Source organism: Engystomops pustulosus, chromosome 10, assembly GCF_040894005.1.
Source record: "Engystomops pustulosus chromosome 10, aEngPut4.maternal, whole genome shotgun sequence".
NCBI lineage: Eukaryota > Metazoa > Chordata > Amphibia > Anura > Leptodactylidae > Engystomops > Engystomops pustulosus.
The window spans coordinates 28,065,648-28,091,148 of record NC_092420.1 but is presented as its reverse complement, the minus strand read 5'-3'; the positions used below and the strand labels follow the sequence as shown (position 1 = coordinate 28,091,148).

The 25,501-nt window shown below is 42.1% G+C and overlaps 1 protein-coding gene across 1 annotated transcript in view; it reads right to left on the bottom strand.

The window, feature by feature from the left end:
- The window catches only part of TSEN2 (tRNA splicing endonuclease subunit 2), a 31,497-nt gene extending 6,982 nt beyond the window's left edge, over positions 1-24,515 (bottom strand). The window contains exons 1-10 of the mRNA XM_072127089.1: positions 24,371-24,515; positions 21,023-21,221; positions 20,585-20,666; positions 19,995-20,031; positions 17,844-18,315; positions 14,752-14,829; positions 14,616-14,666; positions 12,501-12,639; positions 7,371-7,407; positions 4,059-4,170 (exon numbers count right to left, since the gene is read on the bottom strand). Coding sequence (XP_071983190.1) covers positions 4,059-4,170; positions 7,371-7,407; positions 12,501-12,639; positions 14,616-14,666; positions 14,752-14,829; positions 17,844-18,315; positions 19,995-20,031; positions 20,585-20,666; positions 21,023-21,208 — 1,194 coding nt within the window. The 5' untranslated portion in view covers positions 21,209-21,221; positions 24,371-24,515. The remainder of the gene's footprint in view (positions 1-4,058; positions 4,171-7,370; positions 7,408-12,500; positions 12,640-14,615; positions 14,667-14,751; positions 14,830-17,843; positions 18,316-19,994; positions 20,032-20,584; positions 20,667-21,022; positions 21,222-24,370) is intronic.
- Positions 24,516-25,501: the final 986 nt, after the last annotated feature.

The window sequence follows — 25,501 nt, the reverse complement described above, 5'->3', positions numbered from 1 at the left end:
CAGTGAGGGGAGTGAATTCTTACGCGTTGGTACTCTGGCGCATATGGCAGATTTCATGCTAGGCTGCCTATCCCGTGACCCTCGCGTTCAAAGAATTTATTCCAGCACCGATTACTGGGTGTTCACTCTCCTGGACCCACGGTACAAGCAAAATCTTCCCACTCTCATCCCTGCAGAGGAAAGGAGTGTGAGAATGCATGAATACCAGCAGGCCCTGGTGCACAAGCTGAAACAGTATTTCCCTTCTGACAGCGCTAGCGGCAGAGTGCGTAGTTCTGCGGGACAAGTAGCGAGGGAGAGTAGGCGAGCAGGCAGCTTGTCCAGCACTGGCAAGGGTACGCTTTACAAGGCTTTTGCCAGCTTTATGTCACCCCAGCAAGACACTGTCACCTGTCCCCAGTCTCGGCAGAGTAGGGCTGATCTTTACAGAAAGATGGTGAGGGAGTACGTAGCTGACCATACCATCGTCCTAAATGATCACACAGCTCCCTACAACTACTGGGTTTCAAAGCTGGACATGTGGCACGAACTGGCGCTGTACGCCTTGGAGGTTCTTGCCTGCCCTGCCGCTAGCGTCTTGTCCGAGCGGGTTTTCAGTGCAGCTGGTGGCATCATCACCGATAAGCGTACACGCCTGTCGACTGACAGCGCTGACAGGCTGACGCTTATTAAAATGAATAAAGGCTGGATTTCTCAGAATTTCCAATCTCCACCAGGTGAAGGAAGCTCAACCTGAATAATTGATCCACTCCTCCTCCTCCTCCTCATTTTCCTCCTTCTCCTCCTCTTTGTACAGTAAAGCAGAGGAAAATGGCTATTTTTTGACAGGGCCCACTGGCTCTTGCTATAGTACTTCATGCATTTAATTTTTCTGGAGGGCCACCTACCCGGTCCTCTGTTTGAAACAATTTTTGTGAGTGCCACATACAGGCACTCAATCTATTCCATTTTTCTGGAGGGCCACCTACCCGGTCCTCTGGTTTGAAACATTTTTGGGACTGCCACATACAGGCACTCAATCTATTACATTTTACTGCAGGGCCACCTACCTGCTCCTCTGGTTTGAACAATTTTTGGGACTGCCACATACAGGCACTCAATCTATTCCATTTTACTGGAGGGCCACCTACCTGCTCCTCTGGTTTGAAACATTTTTGGGACTGCCACATACAGGCACTCAATCTATTCCATTTTACTGCAGGGCCACCTACCTGCTCCTCTGGTTTGAACAATTTTTGGGACTGCCACATACAGGCACTCAATCTATTCCATTTTACTGGAGGGCCACCTACCTGCTCCTCTGGTTTGAAACATTTTTGGGACTGCCACATACAGGCACTCAATCTATTCCATTTTACTGGAGGGCCACCTACCTGCTCCTCTGGTTTGAAAAATGTTTGGGACTGCCACATACAGGCACTATCCAAATTAAATTGTCTCCATAGCAGCCTCCACACGTTGTCTCCATTGCTACCTCCAAAAGTCGTCCATATAGCTGCCTCCATACATCGTCCCTTTATCAAACGAGGTGTGTCAGGCAGAAATTTGGGTTGTTTTCATGGATTCCACATCAAAGTTGTTAACTTTGTCGCCACCCTGCTGTGTTATCCACAAAATATACTGGCAAACTTTTACCATTTAGGGATATTATTTCAGCGCTTCTTGCGCATCTGTTTACATTCCCCTCACCCGGCATATCCTAAACTTATAAGAACGCTACTACACTTGATCTTATACAAAAGGTTCTTAGAAGTGCTGTTTGGGGAGTAGCCTAGAGACAGGGGCTTGGATTGGCGAAAGCTCGCCTGGCAGCGGAGCGCCAGCTCCATGCGCATCATGCGCTTCTTGCGCATCTGTTTACATTCCCCTCACCCGCCATATCCCAAACTTATAAGAACGCTACTACACTTAACTTGGTGCAGGCTGGGACCGAGTCTGACCCTGGGGCTGCTCATATACTGGCGACGCAGAGAATTGCGGGGCCTACCTCGGTCCAGGTCTCAAAGGCCTACTATACCTCCTCCCACCCCTCCTCCACCTCCGAATTACCATCCGTGGGCATGGCGCCATCAGTCGGTAGCTCTAGGCACAGCAGCAGTGCCGTCGCTAAGCGACAGCAGGCGGTGCTGAAACTGCTGAGCCTAGGCGATAAAAGGCACACCGCCCAAGAGCTATTACAGGGCATTCCACATCAAAGTTGTTAACTTTGTCGCCACCCTGCTGTGTAATCCACAAAATATACTGGCAAACTTTTACCATTTAGGGATATTATTTCAGCGCTTCTTGCGCATCTGTTTACATTCCCCTCACCCGGCATATCCTAAACTTATAAGAACGCTACTACACTTGATCTTATACAAAAGGTTCTTAGAAGTGCTGTTTGGGGAGTAGCCTAGAAACAGGGGCTTGGATTGGCGAAAGCTCGCCTGGCTGCAGAGCGCCAGCTCCATCACAAGATCCAACTAACATAGTTGCAGCACCTTTAATCTACTACTAGTTCACTGCCTCCATAATAATAATAATCTTTATTTATATAGCGTCATCATATTCTGCAGCGCTTTACAAATCATAGGAAACAAATACAAATGTAATGTAACAGAGCACAACATTTGTATGGAACAACAGGAGTGAGGTCCCTGCTCGCCAGAGCTTACGGTTTATGAAGATGATGGGGTAACACGAGGTAAAAGAATATTTAATGGTCAAGCCATTCTTCTTAGGGAATAGAAAAAAATATAATAAATGGAATTGCTGTCGCTTGAACCACTCAGCCGTCATCTTATATACCAGGTCCAGGGTGAATGGGACTGCAGAGAAGTCTGGTGCCTGTTGGTTGCTGGATAACAGATGGGAGGACGACACAGGACGGGTTAGTAGAAGAGTTAAAACTTCATGCAGTTAATGAGTGTTATAGGCTTGCCTAAAGAAATGGGTTTTAAGAGCACGTTTGAAACTTTGGAGGTTAGGTATTAGTCTGATAGTCCGGGGCAGAGCATTCCATAGAATTGGTGCAGCTCTAGAGAAGTCTTGGAGACGCGAGTGGGAGGTCCGCACTAGGGTAGAGGTTAATCTAAGATCACTGGCGGATCTAAGAGCACGGGTTGGGCGATAGACTGAGATAAGAGAGGAGAGGTAGGGGGGTGCAGCATTATACAGAGCTTTATGGATGAGGGTTATTATTATTTTAAACTATTCGAAAGGAGACTGGCAGCAAGTGCAGCGACTGGCATGAACTGTAAGCATACATGGTCCCCTTATCAAACGAGCTGTGTCAGGCAGAATTTGGGGTTGTTTTCATGGCTTCCATGTTAACTTTGTCGCCACCCTGCTGTGTAATCCACAAAATATACTGGCAAACTTTTATCATGTAGCGATATTATTTGAGCGCTTCTTGCTCACCTCCTTTGGTTCCTCTCTGCCACCCATTGGTTTGAAGCCTGAGTCCATTTAGGGTATGTCGCCATGCCACTCTCTAGCCTGCTGCCGCTGCCTCTGCATGCCGTCCCCTATAGTGTCAGGGTCAATTATTGCATGTTTTAGATGCTATCTAGCTTCATTCTGTCACTCTGTCATGGCCATGCTGTTGCCCATAATTTTGGCATAATGGTGCGTTTAAGCAGCCTCAGAGGCATCCATGCATGCTGCCCCTGCTGTTTCCTGTCCATTTCCGTGGTGTTTCCATCCTTTTCTGAGGTTCCCAGGTGTTTGGCCAAGCTTCCCTGTGCAGAGCCTTGGTCCCCTTGAAAAATGCTCGAGTCTCCCATTGACTTCAATGGGGTTCGTTATTCGAGACGAGCACTCGAGCATCGGGAAAAGTTCGTCTCGAATAACGAGTACCCGAGCATTTTAGTGTTCGCTCATCTCTAGCCACGACCCTAAGGGGTTAATCTTATCACATGATTTTTATTTTTAGATAAACAGACAAGTTTTAACATAATAGAGGAAACACAGGAAAAGGATGTTTCATGATGGGGCAGGTAGTTTAGTGGGGTGAAAGCTGCTAACAGAGTCCTTTAACGTGTGAGAAAAGAATCTGATACCAGCATGTTGATTTGTACCTTAGAAACATTCATGGTTGTCCTGTTGAGCCCAGATAAGGACCTCCAAGTTAGCGGCCGCAGAGCAGGACCTTCAAAGTTTTCATCAACAAGTTCTACAATAATGGAATAGCTGTAAGGAGAGAAGACAAACAAAAAATTATAGTCGCCCTGGGACTTCCTGCCCATCATCAGTTATTGACCCAATTAACCATTACCGGTATGTTGTTTAAGGGAACCCGTCACCAGGGACGTCATTTTCACTAAAGACAGATTGTAAAAGCCCATGACACCTGCAGTGCAAAAATGCCTGTCTTTTCTAAGCATTTGAATTACTGTATAATTGTGTTATAACTTACACTTGCATCCTGAAAAAATCCTGGGGTAGTCACAAGGGTTGGGCTTTGGTTTGGATGCATTTCAAAAAACAGCATGTGACTTGTCTGAGCTGCAGGCTGCCTCCACCTTTGTGCACATGTTCAGCTCCTCCCTCTCCCACTGATGTCATCTCACCAGGTTGTGACCTCAGGAGCCCAAAGGTGGGGTCCAAGAGCTGAGGAGTGAGTAACACAGACAAGCCACATGTTTTTTGAAATGCATCCAAACCAAAGTCCACCCCTGTGAACTACCCCAGGATTTTGTCAGGGTGCAAGGTAAGTTATAACACACAATTATATTGTAATGCAAATGCTAAGAAAAAGTAGAAAGGCAGATGTGCACTGCAGGTGTAATGGGCTTCTGCAACCTGTCTTTAGTGAAAAAGAGGTCTCTGGTGACAGGTTCCCTTTAAAGGAAACCTACCATTTGATTTGAAGCAGTATGAAACCAGCATACCCTGAGAATTCTGTAGCTACACTGATGCAGGATCATATTTTAGTTAATCCCTGAGCTGAGTGGTTTTGCCAATAAAACAATGAAAATTATAATGAAGCTGTCTCCCTATTATGGCTGGTTGAGCACTTCTCCTAGCACATTAGTTATGCACTGCTCACAGGATGATGTAATTCCTGGGTTGTGCCTGAAGGCAGAATAATCAATTGCTGCACCATCCCCCAGCTGCTGTGTATGAGTGATCCAGCTCAGGTTGATTAGTCATGTTGACCAACTCATGACTAAGCTCCATGTGTAATGACAACCTCTGTGTGTAATGCATTTATGTAGGCAGCCAGCCTGACCCAGCTTTCCCAAGGTCCTGAATGTTATAATAGTTTTTTCAGCAAAACCACTCAGCTCAGGGATTAACCAAGATATGATCCTGCATCAGTGTAGCTACAGCATTCTAAAGGTATGTTTGCTTCATAATGAATCAAATCAAATTGTCAAAATGGTAGGTTTCCTTCAAGCAGATCAACATCCTTCAGATCATGTTTCTTTCATGGCCCAATGTGTTGGCATCATTCAGAAAATCTACTTTGCCTCCATGACTTTATACAACCAATTTACTTAACACTTCAGAGAGCTCAGCATTGCAGTCAAGCTCTTCCCACCTCAGAATGAAGGAGATCTGGTTAGTGATGTGTCTAGATGAGGAGAGCTTGACTTCATTGTTAAAGAGGACCTGTCATCCCCCAAAAATACCCCCACCAAATTAGTTCCCCCTAATCCTGTCCCCAGCCCCTTTATATTTATAAAATTTGTGTGTGCACACTTAGTTTTAAATGATCCAACCTCTTATCAAATAAGAGGTTGGATCGTCGTACAGGTCCCCTAGCTGGCCGAACATGCTACCAGCGCTGTGAATAAGCCACTCTGCGGCCGCTGTCAGCGTGCTGCATCGCATAGAGCCAGCAGTGATTGTGCAATACATGCGCTGCTGCCGGCGATTCTTACAGCCGACTGCTAGGGGACCTGTACGACGATACGACCTCTTAGTTTTAAATGATCCAACCTCTTATCAAATAAGTGTGCACACACAAATTTTAATAAAAATTCTATAAATATAAAAGGGGCTGGGGACAGGATTAGGGGGAACTAATTTGGTGGAGGTATTTTTCGGGGGTGACAGGTCCTCTTTAAACTCTCAAGTCTCGTGACTTATATACAACCAAATTACATGTCAATTCAAAGTTGATCTCCTGGATGATGCAGCCATCCTGGGCCATGAAATAGACATGATCTAGGTGGTGTTCAGCTGCTTGATGACATACTGGTAGTGGTTTACTAAGTCTACGAGGAGCTGTCCAGGAACCTGGGTCCTGCACATGCGCAGGCCACTGTCTGCGTGGTCTCGGCTCCGAAGCTGGAGCTACTGCACATGCACAGAACCTGACTTCTACGCGAAGCTCCTGGTAAATGTGCGCTGAGAAGAATTGTTAGGCGGAACGCAAGATGCTACTGGGGCATGGAGTAGCCGCACCGTGTAGCCTCAGCTCCGGTTATTGCCTACCCCAGTAGCCTCTTTAGTAAACTTGCATATTAAAATGTATAAAAGATTTGGGCTAACCTAAAAAGGGCTATCCTACTACAGATGAGAGAAAGTGGAAGGCTTAAACACAGGGTATGGATAAGAAAGAGCCTTTCGCTCATGCCAGTTGCCTTACAAACAGACACAGGGTTGTACAGAGGAGAAGGAATATGCTTACCTTACTACTCAAAAAGAACTTGAAGGGGTTTTCCACTTTCAGCAAATAATTGATATGGTTTGTATAATGAAAAGTATAATATACTTTCTGTATCAATTCCACAAGGTTTTCTAGATCTCTGCTTGCTGTCCTTCTATAGAAAGCTTCATTGTTTAGTTTACTTCCACTGGATGTAAACTGGTCCCTGGTCATGTGATGTCCCACAGGTGCACAGCTCGTTACAACACACGGCTCTGATTGTTCTCTGTGATACTACTGTGCACCTGAGTGACATCATATGACCAGGGATATAATGAGCTGTGCACCTGAGTGACATCACATGCCCTATCTACAGGAAGTAAACTTTGAAGCTTCCTACAGAAGGACAGCAAGCAGAGATCTAGAAAACCATGAGGAATTTATACAGAAAGTATATTGGATAATTGTATAACTCTTCACTACACAATCTCCTTTACATGCTGAAACGTGACTACCTCTATAATGTTAGGGACAGAATCTGTAAGGGACAAACTGCTACTTATACAAAATATAAGCCATATGTTGGCAAGCAACAACTTACCTCCTCATGATATTTATTGATTTTTATTTGACCAGATATGACCTTATATACTTTCATCTGTGTCAGATGGTGGATCAGGTGGTATACAGTAACAAAACGCTTAATACATATTATCCTTTATGTGACATAATAAAACATTTACATACACTGAATACCTTGCAGTATCCTATAAATGTATGGATATTTACCAACCTAGCATGGTAGAAGGGAGGGCCCTTACGATAAAGCACTGTAAAACAAAAAATAAATAAGTTGGAGGTATTCTTCAAAATTAAGAAAAGAAACTAGATAAAAATATTGATACAAATATTCTCAAAGTATTTTTAGAAATAGAAACTGTTGAAAGAATCTTCTTCTAAAATCAAATTTTAAAAGGATTCTAATTAGCCTGGAGGGCTCTCAGGGGCTGCAGAACCCCTCTGTGCTGCAGCTTCACAGGCTGTTACACTGTCTCACCCTACTCCCAGCTCAAGCAGCACGTCCCACCTCCTCTGCCGGATTTAATCTCACTGTTTAGTCTCTATTACTGAGAGGTCCTAATGACACCTCCCCATTATTCTTTGGATCAGTAACCTGGTTACCAAATGTATATTGGTTTTATTAATTAAAAAAAATGTAAAAAAATATGTGGCATATTCTGATGCCCATAACTTTCTTTTATATTTATATAAAATTTATTATCTATATATTTGTTTTCTAGGGAAAAAGGGCGATTTAAACGGTTTTTAAGTTTTTTAAAAAAATTTAAAGTATTTATTTAACCCCTTAACGCTGAAGCCACTTTTCACCTTCCTGACACGGACCATTTTTTAAAATCTGACATGTGTCTATTTAAGTGGTTATAACTTTGGAACGCTTTAACATATCCAGTTGATTTTGAGATTGTTTTTTCGTGACACATTGTACTTCATGCTGGTTGAGAAATTTAATAAATATATTTAGTATTTATTTATGAAATAAATGGAAATTTGGCAAAAATTTTGAAAAAAACAATGTTTTCCAAATTCAAAATTTTCTACTTTTTGGAAAGTTGGTCATAGCACTAAAATAACTTGATAACTAACATTTTCCATATGTCTGCTTTAACTTGGCATCATTTTTCAAACATCTTTTCCTTTATTTTGGATGTTAGGAGGCTTGTAACTTTAGGTGCAATTTTTCAGATTTTTACGAAAATCATCAAAACCTACTTTTGGAGGGTCAATTTAGTTAGAAGTGACTTTATAAGGCCCACATGACAGAAACCCCCCACAAATGACACCATTTTAGAAACGACACCCCTCAAAATATTCAAAACAACCTTTGGGAATTTTGTTAACCCTTTGAGCGTTTCATGAGCGTGAAAGATAAATGAAAGTGAAATTAGAGAAATGTAATTTTATCTTACTATAGATTCATTGAACACTAAAATTTGCACCTTCACAATGGGTTAAAAAGGAAAATGCATTTTACAATGTTGAGGGCAATTCCTCTTGAGTATGCCAATACCCATTTTGTCACTGTACCCTGCTGTACGGACACAGTGGGGCACTTGGAATGGAAAGAGCGTTGTTTTGTTTTTGCAGGGCAAATATGGCTGAAAAAGTTTACATGTGTCAGGATGCATTTGGAGAGCCATAGTGGTACCAAAACAGAGCGGAACCCCAACAAGTATCACCATTTTGGAAAGCACACCCCTTAGAGAATTTAGCAAGGTGTAATATGTGTATTTGTCCGTAAAGGTGTTTGATTTAATTAGGACTTAAATAGATAAAAGGTGAACATTTTCTTATAAAGGTCATTTTACTCCTAATTTTAGATAGCCACAAGGGATAAAAAAAATGTAATAACCCCTCAAAATGTGTAAACCTATTTCTCTCGAGTGTAGAAGTACCTCACATGTGTATATAAAATGTTGTATGGGCGCACAGTAAAAGGAAAGGGGAATGTTTGCCTTTTAGAAGCCAAATTTGACAGAAATGTTTGACATGCATTTGGAGAACCCTAGTGGTATAAAACAGAGAAGAATCCGAAAAGTGACCCTAATCTTTGAATGCACACCCCTTAGAGAATTTTGCAATGTGTAATATATGTATTTGCCCTTACAGGTGAATGATCCAATTAGGCCCGAATCATTAAAAAGGTGAAAATTTTCCTATAAATGTCACTTTACCCCTAATTTATGTAAGCCACAAGGGATAATATATTAAATAACCCCAAAAAAGGTGTAAACCTATTTCTCCCGAGTGTAGAAGTACCCCACATGTGCATATAAAATGCTTTATGGGCGCACAGTAGAGGAAAAGAGGGATGTTTGTCTTTTAGAGGCCAAATTTGTAAGAAATCCTTCACATGTGTCAGGATACATTTGGAGAGCCGTAGTGGTACCAAAACAGAGGAAAACCCGAAAAGTGACCCTAATTGTTGAATGTACACCCCTTGGGGAATATAGCAAGGTGTAATATGTGGTGTAGTGTAATACACGTGGTGAAATGAGCATTTTGAACATACAGGTGGTTTCCAAATATGATGTGCAACGGAGTCCAAGATGGAAATTGCAATTATTTCTGGAGAGTTCAGTGCCCGTTATGTGGCGCCCCTTATGAGATAATCGAGGGGTATAGGGAGCAACGGGACATAACAGTTGTTACAATTATTCATTTTACCGAAATTAATTCACAATAGGTTGGGCGTGAATTGTGAATGTCTAGTGTATAAGGAGGTAGAATATACCAGGGGACCAACTAAACTTTTGTCACTCTGGAGGTGTCGCAGGTCTATTAGTAGTATATAGTGTCCATCCTTAGTATATAGTGTCCATCCTTAGTATGTAGTGTCCATCCTAACTTCTCTTTTGGAACAGACTCTTTATTGAGTCCTACCTTTAGAAGCAGCAGAATTCACCGGGAAAATGCTGTCCTGGCAAAACACAGGAACATCTAAACCAGAGGTACTGGGGCCCGTCCTTCTTGTCCCAATATTAGTTTCCTAATATCTTCCTCTTGAAAACGGAGAAATGATACGGCAGGACCTGCACATTGGAACAGCACGTAAGAGTTGTACAGCGTAATCTGTACAATGTACACGGCCCGCACTTTTGTACCAAATCTTCGTTTTAGTAGGGAAATTATCACCAAGTGTTGCTCTTATTCACCCTAGCGATGCCCATTGTGACGAATATTGCTGCTTTTGGCTGGACCAAATCGACCAGCAAATAGCGGCAAACATGGACAGAGGGGGGCAACAAAACCCCTCTGGACCGCAAGGCAAAATTGGTGGCTGTCAGGAACAGCCGCCACCCTGCCCCGATCACCGTGTCTACAGACATGGTGACCGGTATTACTGACGTCATAAGTAAATTCGCTGCTATTGGCTCGTCTGAATTGATGAGCCAATAGCAGCGATAATAAACTGGGGGTGTGTGGGGGGGACGTAACCCTTCTGGTCCATGGGGCAGGATGGATGGCTGTCAGGAACAACCACCGTCTTACCCCGATTAGTGAACAGCCGCCGTCTTACCCTGACCGGTGTTGGAAAGTCACAACCCGCCGTACCGTTCTATAACAACACTCGTTGGGAATAGGCTATACAATCTTTATTTATTTTTTAAGCAATTTAGACAAATAAGGGCTTATTTTTGCGAGACGAGATGCACTGTAAAAAAAACCTTAATTTTAGTGGGTTTTTAGCTTATTGAAGAAATTTTATTAACTTTTTACGTGTGGAGGAAAATAAAATCATCAATTCTTGTTTTGGATTTTTAGCATTTTTTTGGGGGGTTGTTCACTGTAGCATAACAATAATATATTATCTTTATTCTACGGATCACTACGATTACGGTGATACCTCATTTATATAGTTTTATTTTTATTTGTCCAATTTTATTGAAGGAAAACTAGAATAGAAAAAATTGCATTTGTTTTAGTATTGCCATTTTTATAGTGGCATAATTATAGTATTTTTTGGTTTACGGAGCTGGTTGTAAGCTTATTTTTTGCGTGACAAGTTGCTCTTTTTATTGGTATCATTTTGGTGCTTGTAACTTTTTCGGATCACTTTTTAGAACATTTTTTGTAAAGCAATTTGATAAAAAGTTTTAATTTTTGGCAAGTTTTTGGTTTTTTTTTTTTACCACGTTCACTGAGCGGGTCCAATTATGATTAGGATTTATTGTACAGATTGTTACGGACGCGGCGATACCAAATAAGTGGGGTTTTTTCGTGATTTAGTGTTTTTTATACTTTATTACTTGTGTAAAGGGAAATGTGGTGTTTGGGGGTACTTTCACTTTCTTTTATTATTTATTTTTACTGTAAAAAACCTTTATTTATTTATTTTTTACTTTTTTTACATTTACTGACATCTTAGCTTGAACAAGTGATCTTCTGATCACTTGTTCAAGCTTTTTTACAGGTTACACAGTGCAATACAGATGCATTGCACTGTGTAATGTAAGACACTGAGCATGCTGCGCATGCCCAGTGTCTTACAGCCGGGTCCTGCCAGGAGGCAGGGACCCGGCACCGAGAGGAGGATCGCGCAGCCCCGGGCACCGGCAGTCCCGGGGCTGCGATCGGAGGAGCGGACCCCCCCGGTAAGCGCCGCGGGGGGGTCCGATTCACATTTAAATAACTTTAAATGCCTCTAACATTAACTTTAAATGACCGCGGCGTGTTAGGGGTTAACACCCGCGATCGGAGAAATCTCCGATCGCGGGTGTTAGAGGCGGGTGTCAGCTATAACATATAGCCGACACCCGCAGCTTCTGGCCCCGGCTCCGTTCAGGAGCCGGGGCCAGAAGCTTGACGTAATAGTACTGCATTTTGCGGGAACGCACCTCCCGCGATGCAGTACTATTACGTCAAATGTCGGGAAGGGGTTAAGTAAACACTTACCTCCGGCGCTCTTCTTCACCCTGCGGCTCCGGCTTCTTCTGTCCTCTGCTTCCCGGCACTGTAGGCAGAGTCACGTCTATGCTCTCTGACGCACGCACCCGCTATGATGTGGCCGTGCATAGACAGCATAGACGTGCCGGGAAGCAGAGGACAGAAGAAGCCGGAGCTGAGGGGTGAAGAGGAGTGCTAGAGGAAAGTACAGAGTTTTTTTTTTCTTCACCAAGTTTAAAGTTTTCGGACCCCGCGGCCTAGGACCAGCTGCCCTAGAGGACTTCAACCCCAGGGGGATCTGATTACTCATACAATATATACTGCATTACTACTGGATTGCAGTATATTTTAGATTTACAGCTTCGGAATAGACCCTGCCACCAGATCAGTCTAGGGCAGTCCTTGGAGCCGCTGAAAGAGATATTAGTAGATAGTAGTAATGGCAGTACTGACTTACAGAGGTCTGTCCCATACTTCAGACCCACTTTAGGCACCCAGCCCTTGCTTCGGAAGTGGTGATATGCCATATAGCGTGTATTGAAGTTTTTCTGTGCTGCACTGAACATTTCCCATAATTTTAATATTGTCAAAGGTTCCTAAAAAAAAAAAAAAAAAAAAAAAAAAGGATACAAATATCAGTCTGAATAATTGGTTCTGGCACAGTTTCTTTCTATGGGTTGGTGCTATTACGAGGATACCAAATTTATATAGGTTTTATTATGTTTTTAAAAAAATTACAAAAATTTTTTTTTTGGCCATATTCTGATCTTTTCATTTTTTCATACTTTACACTGGAACCATTTGCGGGACGGTACATCCTTTGGACTTCTTTTTATTTTAATTGCGATGAATTTGAAAATGACAAATAAAGTTGTGTTTCAGACATTGGGTGTTTTTTTTGGTTACAGGATGCACCACTACAAATAACTTTACTATATATTATCGTAATGTTTAGAATTTTTAATGTTTAATTTTATATCAGTTGTAGGGAAAGTGAGTGATTTGAAGTTTTTTAAATTATTTTTAAAATTTTTTTGTTAAGTTTTTTTTTTTTTTTTAGACTACTTAGGGTACTTTATCCCCATCACTCCCTTGGCTGGTCAGTGCAAAATTTGAGGGTGTGAGCGGGGACTCTCTAAGCAGGCACATTATGATACATCTAGTTCTGTGGGGTGACATAGATTAGATTAGTGTGGTTAGATTATCAGGGCACAGGTGTATTTACACTTTCATCTGGCTTCTGACATTGTATTAATACATAGAAGGAGAGCTGAGACAGATCAGAGATAAATGAGATGGCTATTAAACAGAGGCTGACGGACAGAGGCTGACAGACTTTTACACTGTGAGCCCTGCTACATCTCTGTTCTCACAGATATGTGCCTGCCCCCCTTACCCCAGATAACTTATCTGCTTGTAGTTTGCATCTTCTCTTTCCTATCGATGCGTTTGCTGGCAGGAAGTGAGTGAGCTCTGTCCTGTACTACAGGGGGCAGTGCTACAGTTACAGAGCAGAGACAGAAATCTCAGTAGCACCGCCTCACACAGAAATCCAATATGGCGCCCGACCCCAAGTCAGAAGTTACAGGGTTGTGTCTAGAGGCAACTGAAATTGTGAACAGCAGAACTGATAGAGACAGGTTGGACTTATATCTGTTAAATTCTGTATGTTTGTTAATAACAGTGAATTAGAGTGTTATTTTGTTGTGCTGAGTACATATAAGAAACGTGTCTTCATGGGAATGCCCCTTTAACTATTCAGTGTCTTCCCACTGTTTGGAGAGGGGCCATGCATGGACATCTATTAAAGGAAATTTACCACTTAAATTTGTGATAGATTAACCCTTAAAAGGGTTCTCCACTTTCAGCAAATAATTGTATAACTTTTCATTACACAAAGAATATAAATTTTTCCCAAATACTTTCTGTAGTAATTCCTCACAGTTTTCTAGATCTCTGCTTGCTGTCCTATCTGTGTATGACATCATATGACAATGGGTAAGTTTCTGTCCACTGGAACTAAACACAGAAGCTTTCTATAGAATGAAAGCAAGCAGAGATCTAGAAAACTGTGGAGCAATTGATACAGAAAGTATGTTGGAAAATGGTATAACTTCTCATTACAAAAACAATATCAATTATTTGCTGGAAGTGGACAATCCCTTTAAGGGTTTATCTACCACAAACCAATCTTTAATAGCTACCCATGTGTGGTCATCCTCCAAACAGGTATAGTACAGTAAGTAGCAAACGGAGTCTACCCGCAACGGGACCGAGTCACAAAATATAGGACAAGTCCTTTATTTGACCGGATTCTTGGTATTTGAGGAGCAAACGTTCATGTGAATGTAGCCTAACCAATGTTTTAAAGACTATGGGGAAGATTTATCATACGTTTCTGAGGTAAAACTGTTCTAGTTGCCCATGGAAACCAAACAGAGCTCAGCTTTAATTTTATAAACAGCTGTGAGAAGATGAAAGCTGAGCTCTGATTGGTTGCCATGGAACTAGAACAGTTCTGCTCTAAGAGACTTCTGATAAATCTCCCCCACATGAATATATGGTACCTTACCTTCTTATAGGTTATGGACAGGCATCCCAAGGCATACACCAAGAAGAAGGCCTAAGCAGACAAATTGTTTGGCAAAGATTATTGATTTGTAATAGTATTGAATTTCTATATATAAAACATTAAAAATTAAATGTACCTCTTCATGGCTGAGCTGCAAGTACTCAAAGATCCTGAACGGATTCCGCCGACAAACCAATTTTAATTTCTTTCTCTCCTAAAAAATAGAAGTACAGTTAAAAACGTAAAAAAAAAAAAAAAGGAAAAAAGACATTAAAATGCAATAACTTTTATTTCTGGAGACCAACCACTGGGACCCCCACAATCCTAAGGATAAAAAGCTGCAGATTGTCCCGTAGGGTGAACGGATAATAGGGCATACCCTAGCAGAATGACATCACTTTAAGAAGTTCTACCAAGTTTGATGTTATACTCTATCCACACTCTGTTTGTGGTTCGACTCCTGGGTGCCGCCAACCTATCCCCCGAACGTCATTGGGGGGGCGGCGATCGGTTGCCATGGTAGCCTTGGGTCTTTAGTTGACCCGAGGCTGAATGGCTTCTGCCTATTCATTACAATGAGCCAGTGGTGATGGTATACTGCGATGGTCTAAGAAAAAGTAAAAAAAAAAAAAAAAAGAAAAGAAAAAAAAAGTTAAAAAAATTTATAAAATATTAAAAGTTCAAAACACCCCCGATTCCCTAGAACTGATATAAAACATAATAAACAGTAAAAATCACAGACACATTAGGTATCGCCGCGTCCCAAAATGCCTGATCAAAATATAAAAACGGTTATTGGCGGCGTGACGTCCGAAGCGGGAAATGGCACCCAAATGTCTGAAACGCGACTTTTACACCTTTTTACATGACATAAAAATGTCATGAAAAGTGATCAAAATGCTGCACAGTCCTCAAAATGTTAGAAATGAAAACGTCGGCTCATTTAGCAAAAAACGACCCCTCACACAGCTCCGTGCACCAAAGTATGAAAAAGTTATTAGCGTCAGAAGATGGCAGAAATGTTTTTTTCTATTTTTGTACACATTCGTTTAATTTTTGAAAATGTATTAAAACGCAGTAAAACCTGTATAAATTTGGTATCACTGCGATCGCACCGAACCAAAGAATAAAGTAGCTGTATTATTTGGAGCGCATAGTGAAAGTCATAAAAACTGAGCCCACAAGAATGTCACGCGTTTTTTTTTTTTCAATTTTTCCACATTTGGAATTTTTTTTCGGGCTTCCCAGTACAGGGCATGGAATAATAAATAACAAATCAGGAAAGTAAAATTTGTTATGCACAAAATAAGCCCTCACACAGCTCTGTACACGGAAATGAAAAAAGTTATGGATTTTTGAAGATGGAGAGCGAGAAATGAGCGAAAATACCCTGCGTCCTTAAGGGGTTAAAATCATTTAGAGCACACAAGGTCCCCCGGCTCATGCCAGCACATGTCCAGGCCCATTTGAAGCTCCCCACTGTCCATCTGGTTTATTCAGAGGAGGCATGGGAGAAGTTTATGCGGTCAGATGAGACTAAAATAAAACATTTTTTGTATCAACTTGACTTGCTGGGTTTGGAGGAAGAAGGATGAGCACACCCCTAAGAAAACCCATCCCAAACGTGAAGCATGGGGATGGTAACATCACACTTTGGGGGTGGTTTTCTGCAAAAGGGACACAACGACGGATGGGTGGGGCCATGCATTAGAGGATTTTGGACAGAAACTTCCTTATCTCAGTAGGAGCATTGAAGATGGGTCGTGGGTGGGTCTTACAGTATAACAACAACCCAAAACACACAGCCAGAGCAACTAAGGAGCAGCTCCGTATAAAGCAGTAGTTCTCAACCTGTGGGTCGCGACCCTGGCGGGGGTCGAACGATCAAAACACAGGGGTCGCCTAAAGCCATCGGAGCCACGATTTTATTGCATTTTTTGGCACGAATACAATATTCTTCTACATGGTTTGGGGTCACCGCAACATGAGGAACTGTATTGCGGGGTCACAGCATTAGAAAGGTTGAGAACCACTGGTATAAAGCATTTCAAGGTCCTGGAGTGGTCCAGCCTGTCTCCAGACGTGAACCCAATCAGAAATATTTGAAGGGAGATGAAACTCAATGTTGTCAGGAGACAGCTTTAAAACATGAACGATCTGGAGATCTGTACGGAGGACCGAGCCAAAATCCTTGCTGCAGTCTGTGCAAACTTGGTCAAGAAATACAGGAAACGTCTGACCTTCATTGTTCCAGTACCAAATATTACATTCTGTTTTTCTATAGGATCAAATACTTATCTCATACAAAAAAAATGCTAATTAATTATTTAAAAATCATACAATGTTATTTACTGGATTTGTATTTTAGATTCTGTCTCTCACAGTTGAAGTGACCAACAACAAAAAAAAATAAATGACAGCCCTCTCCAATCTTTGTACTTACGAAATCATACTAAATCGGTACGGGATCAAACATTTATTTCCACCACTGTATTTCTTTAAATCTCAGTTCAAGAGTGTACAGTGTCTGGTCTGCTACATAAGAAAGTCCTGTATTTTTCGGACTATAAGGTGAAATCAAAGGTGCGCCTTATAGTCCATTGTGCCTCATATATGAGCCGTACTTACAGACAACAGCTGCCTTGAATTGTGCACAGGTCTGCCACCTACTGGTCATTCATCCTTATAATCCGTGTGCGCCTTATATATGAACCTAGACATTTAAGCAGGTATTTATTGATGGTGCACCTTATAATACGGTGCGCCTTAAAGTCCAAAAATATGGTAGATACAAAGCAGCCTGTTGAGCTGATGTAGGGGGACTACATCCGGACTGGTGCACTGTGCTCATAGCAGGATTGTAAACTCCTTGTTGATTGTTAATGGACACGTGTTTTTGGCAAACCACACGGCCATTACCAAGCTACAAGGCTTTAGTAATCAATATATTTGCCAACTTCATGTTTAGGCTGGATCACAGCTTCATCACTGGTGTGTGAAGAACACTAACCTCGTGGGCCAAATTGTCCAGCAGAGTTTGATCAGTGAAATTCGACCCATGTCTAGGCCAGATTTGTCTCTTAGTACAGTTCAGTCAAATTTGGCTGACACACATTCCCATAGCCGTTCTCTACTGCCAATATTTGGCAAGTCAACCCCCCTTACCCATACACCTTAGTCAGAACTGCTAAAATGTGTCTAGACAACTTTAGATGTAATACTCCTTACACATCTTTCTTGTTCCGTCTCTTCAGCTTCCGGTGCAGTTTCCTCTTCTACCATGACATACTCATTCCCCATTTTTTCCAAAAAACTCCTTCCTTCCGAATCAGTCTGTTTTTTTGGCTTACAGCCACAATGTTTGATAAGGTCATCATGTCTATGGCAATGCATCTTTTCAAGAGCCTCTTGGTCTATTTCAGTGCATGTTTGATTGTCCTCAGGATCCTCTGGGCCATATTTGGATAAAGGATCATATTCAGGATTTCCTTCTCGAGCCATGTGGTCTTTATTAGTAGAAGATAATTTACCAGCAGATTCCGGCTGTTGGTTGTCTATGGAGTCCTCCAAATTGATGGTCTTTTCTTCTTCTGGCAGACTGATAGGACTGGTGTAATTTTCAAGTATTTTGTTAATAGACTTTGAGTCCATTCCTTGTCCTTGTAAAAGTTCTCTGGCCCACTCTACATGATGCTGATATCTATAGTTATATAAAATTAGAGATTAGATATTAAAGAAAAAGAGGACATAAATTTGCCATCAATACAGCAAGAATTTTCTATGGATAAGCAATCTAACCCTGGCTATACCACAACATGGCTTTGGCATAGCCATCTCGGACTTAAAGTGGTTATTATATTATGGACAATCCCCTACCCAATAGGACCCCAGTGATCAAGACAACGATATCTAAACATCTGTTAAGAGAACAAACAGAAAGGGCGGCACCGTGAGAGGTTGGATTAGATCCAGTATGGGTGCAAGCTTAGAAGGGTCTGGCCCAAAGGTCCACTGAATCCAAAGAAGAAAAGCAGCGTTTGAGCTACATTGAGCTACATGTAACGTTGATTTGTATTCACATTTGAATTAATCCTTGAATTGAAGACGGAGTGCGTCTTTTCTCCTTTGGATTCCGTAAAAATTCTGTTAAAGTGCGCCCTGTAAACAGACTGCAGGTTATCCTCCATCCCACACAAAAGTCAATAGAGTGCAGATGGAGAATGCAAATCTGTGACCTACTCGGGAAAAAAATACTCCATAAAAATGTCTTCTATTGTACAAGGCTTGGTAGTGTTGGACTATTTTGTTTCCCTTTTGGTATCCTCATCTCAAAAACACAAAACTTTTTTTGTTTACAGACCTTATGAGGAATTGTTTTCTGCGTAATAAATTCCACTAAACATTCCATGCAGTATACTGGGAGGAAAAAAAGCGAAGGCGTGGAATAAATAAGCCAAACCTCCAACTCAAAGTCTAACTTCTCAATTTCCCTAACTCCGACTCTAAATTCAGCTCCACAGTCCTGCTTTCTTGGCCACTCTAGCAGTACTGAGAGAAATGCGGCTGTTGCTTCCCATTGCCTTACTGCTCTAATCCAGTGGTGGCGAACCTATGGCACTGGTGCCAGAGATGGCACTCGGAGACCTTTCTGTCGGCACAAGTTTGTTACTGCCTAAATTGCTGTGTTGGCACTTTGGGAAAAGCTAGTGTGTTTTGGGTCTTATTTTGGGCACTCGATCTCTAAAAGGTTCACCATCACTGCTCTAATCTATAGTAGAGGAGCTTCACTCCTGAGCATGTACATAAAGAGCAACCACATTCATCTCAACTAAAACCCTGGAACAGGGTTCTACGACCTGTGCTGATAGCCCACGTGTGGCCTGTCAAGCCATGAGTTGTGGTCCGCACCCAAAGAGCGCTTCCACAACTGATGGAAGTGTTCATTGGTGCAGGAAGCTGGCGAGTGTAGCTGAGAAGTCCTCACTATTCCTGGGTCCTCTCCTGACTCTTGATGCTGGTTTTATGTGCCGGCGTCAGGACACAGAGCAGGAGAGAAGAAGCTGCAGTATGGTGCAGGGAGGAGAAGAGGAGTTAGAAAGGGAGAGGATTTATATTTTTGTTTGCACTGGGAGTCTCTAGTATTATTATCTGCACTGGGGTCTGCAATATTATAGTCTGTTCTGAATGCAGACGGAAATCGAAGGGCGTGGCCATCGGAAAACCCGACGGATTCGGAAAAACCGACGGATTCGGAAAAAACGTGGGATTTTTTTTAAAAAAAATGTGTCGCTTGACAACCGCTAACATGCACCCAGGACAGCACCCAACATAACCAAATTATAAAATAATGTAATAAAATATTCTCTAGCAAATACTTACTTGCTGGATGAAATGATTGGAAGTTTAATTTTGGGATCTGTAAAAGAGAAGATCTGTGTGAGAATACCAATAACAATTTCTATTGGGGCAAATCATAACGGCAGTTTTTGCGTATGTATTTTATACATTGCCCTCAGGGGTGTACCAAGCCTTTCTGCTGCCCGAGGCGAGCTATAGAGAGACGCCCCCCCCACTTCATATATGTAATATATTAGGGAGTGTCAGGACCAGATCCATCATATTGGTTTGGTGTGAGAATAAAGCAACGCAAATTGCATACAGCGTACCACCATACACACATATATATAACGTTAATACAGAAAGTTACTTGCTCTTTTGGTGTCCGGGTGGCTGTGGGCGGCCAGTTTCTTGTGCCGGCAGGCGGCTGCATTGATGGCTGACCTTCTGGCAGCTGGCCGGGTTCTTGTGCCGGCGGGCAGCCCTGTAGCAGCTGCTGCCACACGATACCGCCCCCCTCGCCCAGCAGGAGGCGCGCCGCCTGAGGCGAAGTTCTCAACTTGTCTCATGGCAGGTGCGCCCCTGATTGCCCTTAGAATTTTTGTTCAAAAATACAGTACAGGTCCGCTTACCTTTCCACCGCCCCCTTATCTCCTCCTGTGTAATGTTGTACTCCGGTCTGCTACGGGACAAAATCCCCTTCCCAAAATATCCCTGGAGATACAAATGGCAGTTTTACTGTTACATGGATTTTCCAAGTCATGCAGCTTGTTTTGACTTTAGAATATATAGAATAATTTATTGGTGGGGTTCAAAAGACCCACCATCAGCTGCATGCAGTGGTGTAGGTGCGCCACCACACTGAGGACATAGCTGGAAGCACAGAGCCCTGCCTGTATTGTATCAGCTGCAGGACCCCAATGCGGACACAGCTCCCATAGGTATAGGCTGAGGAGTGCTAATCACCTTCTAAATGACCAATAACTCCTTTAAGGGGGTTTTCAAGTACTAATACTATTAAATAACCTATCCATAGATAAGTACCACCCCTATAACAAGAATATACTCACCTTCCCATACAGGAGCTCTATGTCCTCCATATCCCTCACAATGACATTATTGTTAATAACTTCTCCTTTACAGATCCTGAAATCCTTCATAAAACAATCATGAGATAGAGGGATGGGAAAGGGAGACTCGTAAGACTCGTAGACCTTCCTTTTCCTCCTGGGAGCGTGAAATGTGGCCTGAGACATTGTCTTCCCCCTGCTGAAAGAAGAGAATATGAAACATTACTATATAAAACTATACAATAAAGAATTAGATGAATGGACACAGGGCTGGAAATATATCTACAAACATGTCCCCCTGTTAGGACCAATGCAAATTTCGGTATCTGGAGAAAATTTGGGATGGGACGCATGCGATAGCCAACAAGCAACTGGTGTTTTGCATTGTGTACATGGAAAACACTGGGTGCTGGTTACCAATCGTATGTGTTTCACTGGAAATGCTGATGCAGTCAAACCCAGCCCCGTGTGAAGCCACCCTCAGAAAAACCCTTTTTGGGGGAAGTGCAAAAGTAAAAAATTAAACTATTCCAACCCTGCCTCATCTCCCAGTTCCAGTGCCGTGGCAATTGCTGAGTCAGAAAAATGTGTTGGTGGTCTGCGGCTATTGCTGCCGATCAGTGACCTCCTTTACACCCGCAATCAAACAATCTCTGCATGGTCTCAGCCAAAATCTTTATGCCCAATGCCCACAAGTGAGTTCGGTCTGAGAAACTGGCTCCATGCATTTGAAGGATTTCCCAGGCAGACTTTTAACAGACTGAACAGAATGGACATGCTGAGCTCAGCGATTCTTAGTTCAGTCCACTACAAAAATCCACAAACTAATGGAGCGAGTTTCTCAAACTAAAATCGGTGGATACTTCTATGCTTTTTATAAAGAATTCATTTTCAAAAATATAACAACATACACAAGGCGACATCCACAAGTACATCAATCATAAATATCAGGCATTAGTATAAAAGGAGTAACATAAGATGATTCAACCAGTGATGCAGACACAGAGTGAGAATAGTACCGCTAAAAGACACTCCCTAGGGGGAGAACACAAATTCCTCCACACAACATCCCAAAAATCTGTGCCTGATGAAGATCCCTCAGTGGATCGAAATGTTACACTTTTTGGATAAAACATCTTGCATAAATAAGAGCTGGATTTTTCTTTAACCAGTTAAGGACCAGGCCCTTTTTTATTTTTTCATTTCCATTTTTCACTCCGCACCTTCAAAAATCTAAAACTTTTTAATTTTTTACACGCAAAGAGCTGTGTGACGGCTTGCAACAAATTGCACTTCATAGTGATGGTATTGAATATTCCATCCCGTGTACTGGGAAGCAGGAAAAAAATTGCAGTGAAATTGGTGAAAAACGCATGTGCGCCATTTTCTTGTGGGCTTGGATTTTAAGGCTTTCACTGTGCATCCCTAATGACATGTCTACTTCATTCTTTGGGTCGTGCGATTATGGGGATACCAAATTTGTAAAGGTCTTATAATGTTTTCATACATTTACAAAAATTAAAACCTGTACATTTTTTTTTTTTTGCCATCTTCTGGCGCCAATAACTTTTTCATACTTTGTTGTACGGAGCTGTGGGTGTTTATTTGCAACTTTTAATGACGTTTGCAATTGTATTATTTTTAGGACTGTACGACCTTTTGATCACTTTTTATTGATTTTTTCAGAATGGCAAAAAAGTGCCATTTTTTACTTTGGGCGCTATTTTCCATTACGGGGTTAAGTGCAGTGAAAAATCGTTATTATATTTTGATAGATCGGGCATTTTCGGATGCGGCAATACCTAATGTGTTTATGATTTTTACTGTTTATTTATTATAATTTTTTAAACTTTTTTTTTAAATTTTTACTATTTTTCAGACTCCCTAGGGTACTTTATACTGCCATATTATAGCACATTGTAATGAAAGGGTTAAAACGAGACAGCCTCGGGTCTTCGGAAGACCGGAGGCTGTCATGGTGACGGATCGCCGCTCCCCAATGACGTCACTGTGCCGCCATTTTTTTTAAAGCCGCCGGCGATCCCCGGGATAAAACTTTTTTTAAAAAAAAATCGCATCCGTTTTTAATTAAGATAATTGGGAAAACACGACTAAAACGCTCTGGGCGATCGGGTTGTCAATCACATGCGTTTCCTGGTAAACGCATATGCGATTGGCCCGAGCCCTGCCCCCTGTGCGATAGCGTCGCGTTATGCACATGACGCTAGCGGAACGTGTGAACGCGCAGGATGGGTCCACACATTCAGATGCAATTTTTAAAGCCAAAAGCAGGTGTGGATCATAACAGGTGAACATATCATTGGGAGAAGCTGCTCCTCTTCCATTCTCACTTCATTCCTGGTTTGGACATCAAAAAACTGCATCTGCAAAACTTAACGTGTGGACGACTGGCTGACTTACTAATGTATAGGAGGAATATGTAATTAATAGTCACCAAACATCATTAGTGAGACAAATTATATTTATTTCTCCTTTCTCTCCATACGTCTTATGCACGTTTTCACCCCACAATTAATCCATAATGTAATGACTTTATTCTAGATGATATGACATTACAATGTGTCCTAATGTGACATAGCCAGATCCTATAGGACAGTGATGGCGAACCTATGGCACTGGTGCCAGAGGTGGCACTCAGAGCCCTTTCTGTGGGCACTCAGGCCATCAGCCCAGGACAGAGTTCACCAAACAGGACCAAATCCATTAAATTTTCCCACAGTCACAGGCAACTTATAAGATGTTGCTCTCAGCACTATTTTACAGCGACACTTCATTGGCTGTTTGGAACTACTTGAAAAGTGAGAAGGTGCTGACAGAACTGCATTATCTTTGGAGCTTATCCTGCTGGACCTAACATTCTTCCTGTACAGAGATACCCAGGAGGGAAGCTTCAATGATAGTCTGAATTTGCCCTCCTTTTTTCAACTGTATTGGTGGCCGATACAATTAAAGAAGTGGAAGAACAGGTAGCAATAAGTTACTGCTTAAAATGGCACATTGGCACATCAGGGTAAATAAGTGGACTTTGGTTGTAGTTTGGGCACTCGGTCTCTAAAAGGTTCGCCATCACTGCTATAGGAAATGATCCCTGGCAGGATTCTGTCCATTCAGACTGTCCGACCTGGAGGCGACAATCGCTCAGCGGCTGCACGATCATCACTGTGGCTCCATGCAATGTCTCTGGGGCTGAGGGGAATAGCTGTACTCCGCGCCGCTCTCTGTCAGCCCCATAGACACTGGCTAGCGGGTCACAGTGCACGTCTGACCACCGATCTCTCCCCACACTACCATTACACATGTGGACACGGGCGGCGCTGTATCACTCACCAATAGACGGCAGTCAGGAAGCTCCGCACCACGTGCAGCCGGTGGAGCCACGCCCACAGCCGTCATGTGACTATGACGTGTGTCCTGTGCAGAGACGCAGCCGCTTCCTCTTGTAGCACATGTGCAGCCTCTCCTGCCCTGTGCGCTGGTGTAATCCTCAGCATATACTATTATTTTATGACTTATATATGAAGTGATCTTCACCTGCTCACGTGTCCAGTGTGAGAGACTGAGGGGAACAAAAGTCTTTTCCAAAGTATTGACCCATGTTCACACCTCTGTATGTGCCTGGAAAGCTCCCACTACACAACCCTAGCACTTGTTATTCCACGTTCACGCTCAGGATATTTTCATTTTATTTCCATCAATGCCTTAAATTTGTATTTTTCTGTCGCTAATGGTTGTATGCAATCTTGGTTTTTTTGTTTTGTAGCACAATTTTGGGGGTCTCATATACCCTACACAGGTGGACTTTCATTAACCCTTTCTGTGAAACATTAAAAAAAAAAAATTACAAATGCGGCAATAAAAATTTTCACCCTTCTATTATCGAACCTCAATAATTACACAAAAAAACTTTTTCTCTGGGTCCGCACGCATACAATGACACCAAATATATTTTTTTAAGGAAAAAAGAACATTTTGCGTCGTCACCTTCCAAGCGCCGTCATTTTTATAACCTTTGTCAAGTTGTCAAGACCTGTAGATTTTATTTGTACAGACTGTTTGGTCGCTATGAATATAATTTTTTTGAGTGATGGGTAATTACAAAATGTCAATTTAGACATCTTTTTTTTTTTTGTTTTCCAGTTTTTTTTTGTATGGGATACATACTTTTCTAGGAGAGAGCAAATTCTTTTTTTTTTAGACTACAGTTATTTTTTTTTTTTTTTTTTAAATACCACTTTGTCCCACAGGGGACACTTACTTGAGATCATTACTTATGTAGTACGTTATATGTCCCTGTGAGTTATCTATTAGGCCTCTGGCACCAAGCGATCAAATACAGCGGTCATTAAAGGGGTTAGGGCCTAACTTGCTGATCAGTGGGGGTCTCAGTGCGGACCCCTTGTCGCTCCGTCAGACTAATGGAGCAGTTGGAATTGTCTTTTATTCTATTTAAAATCTAGT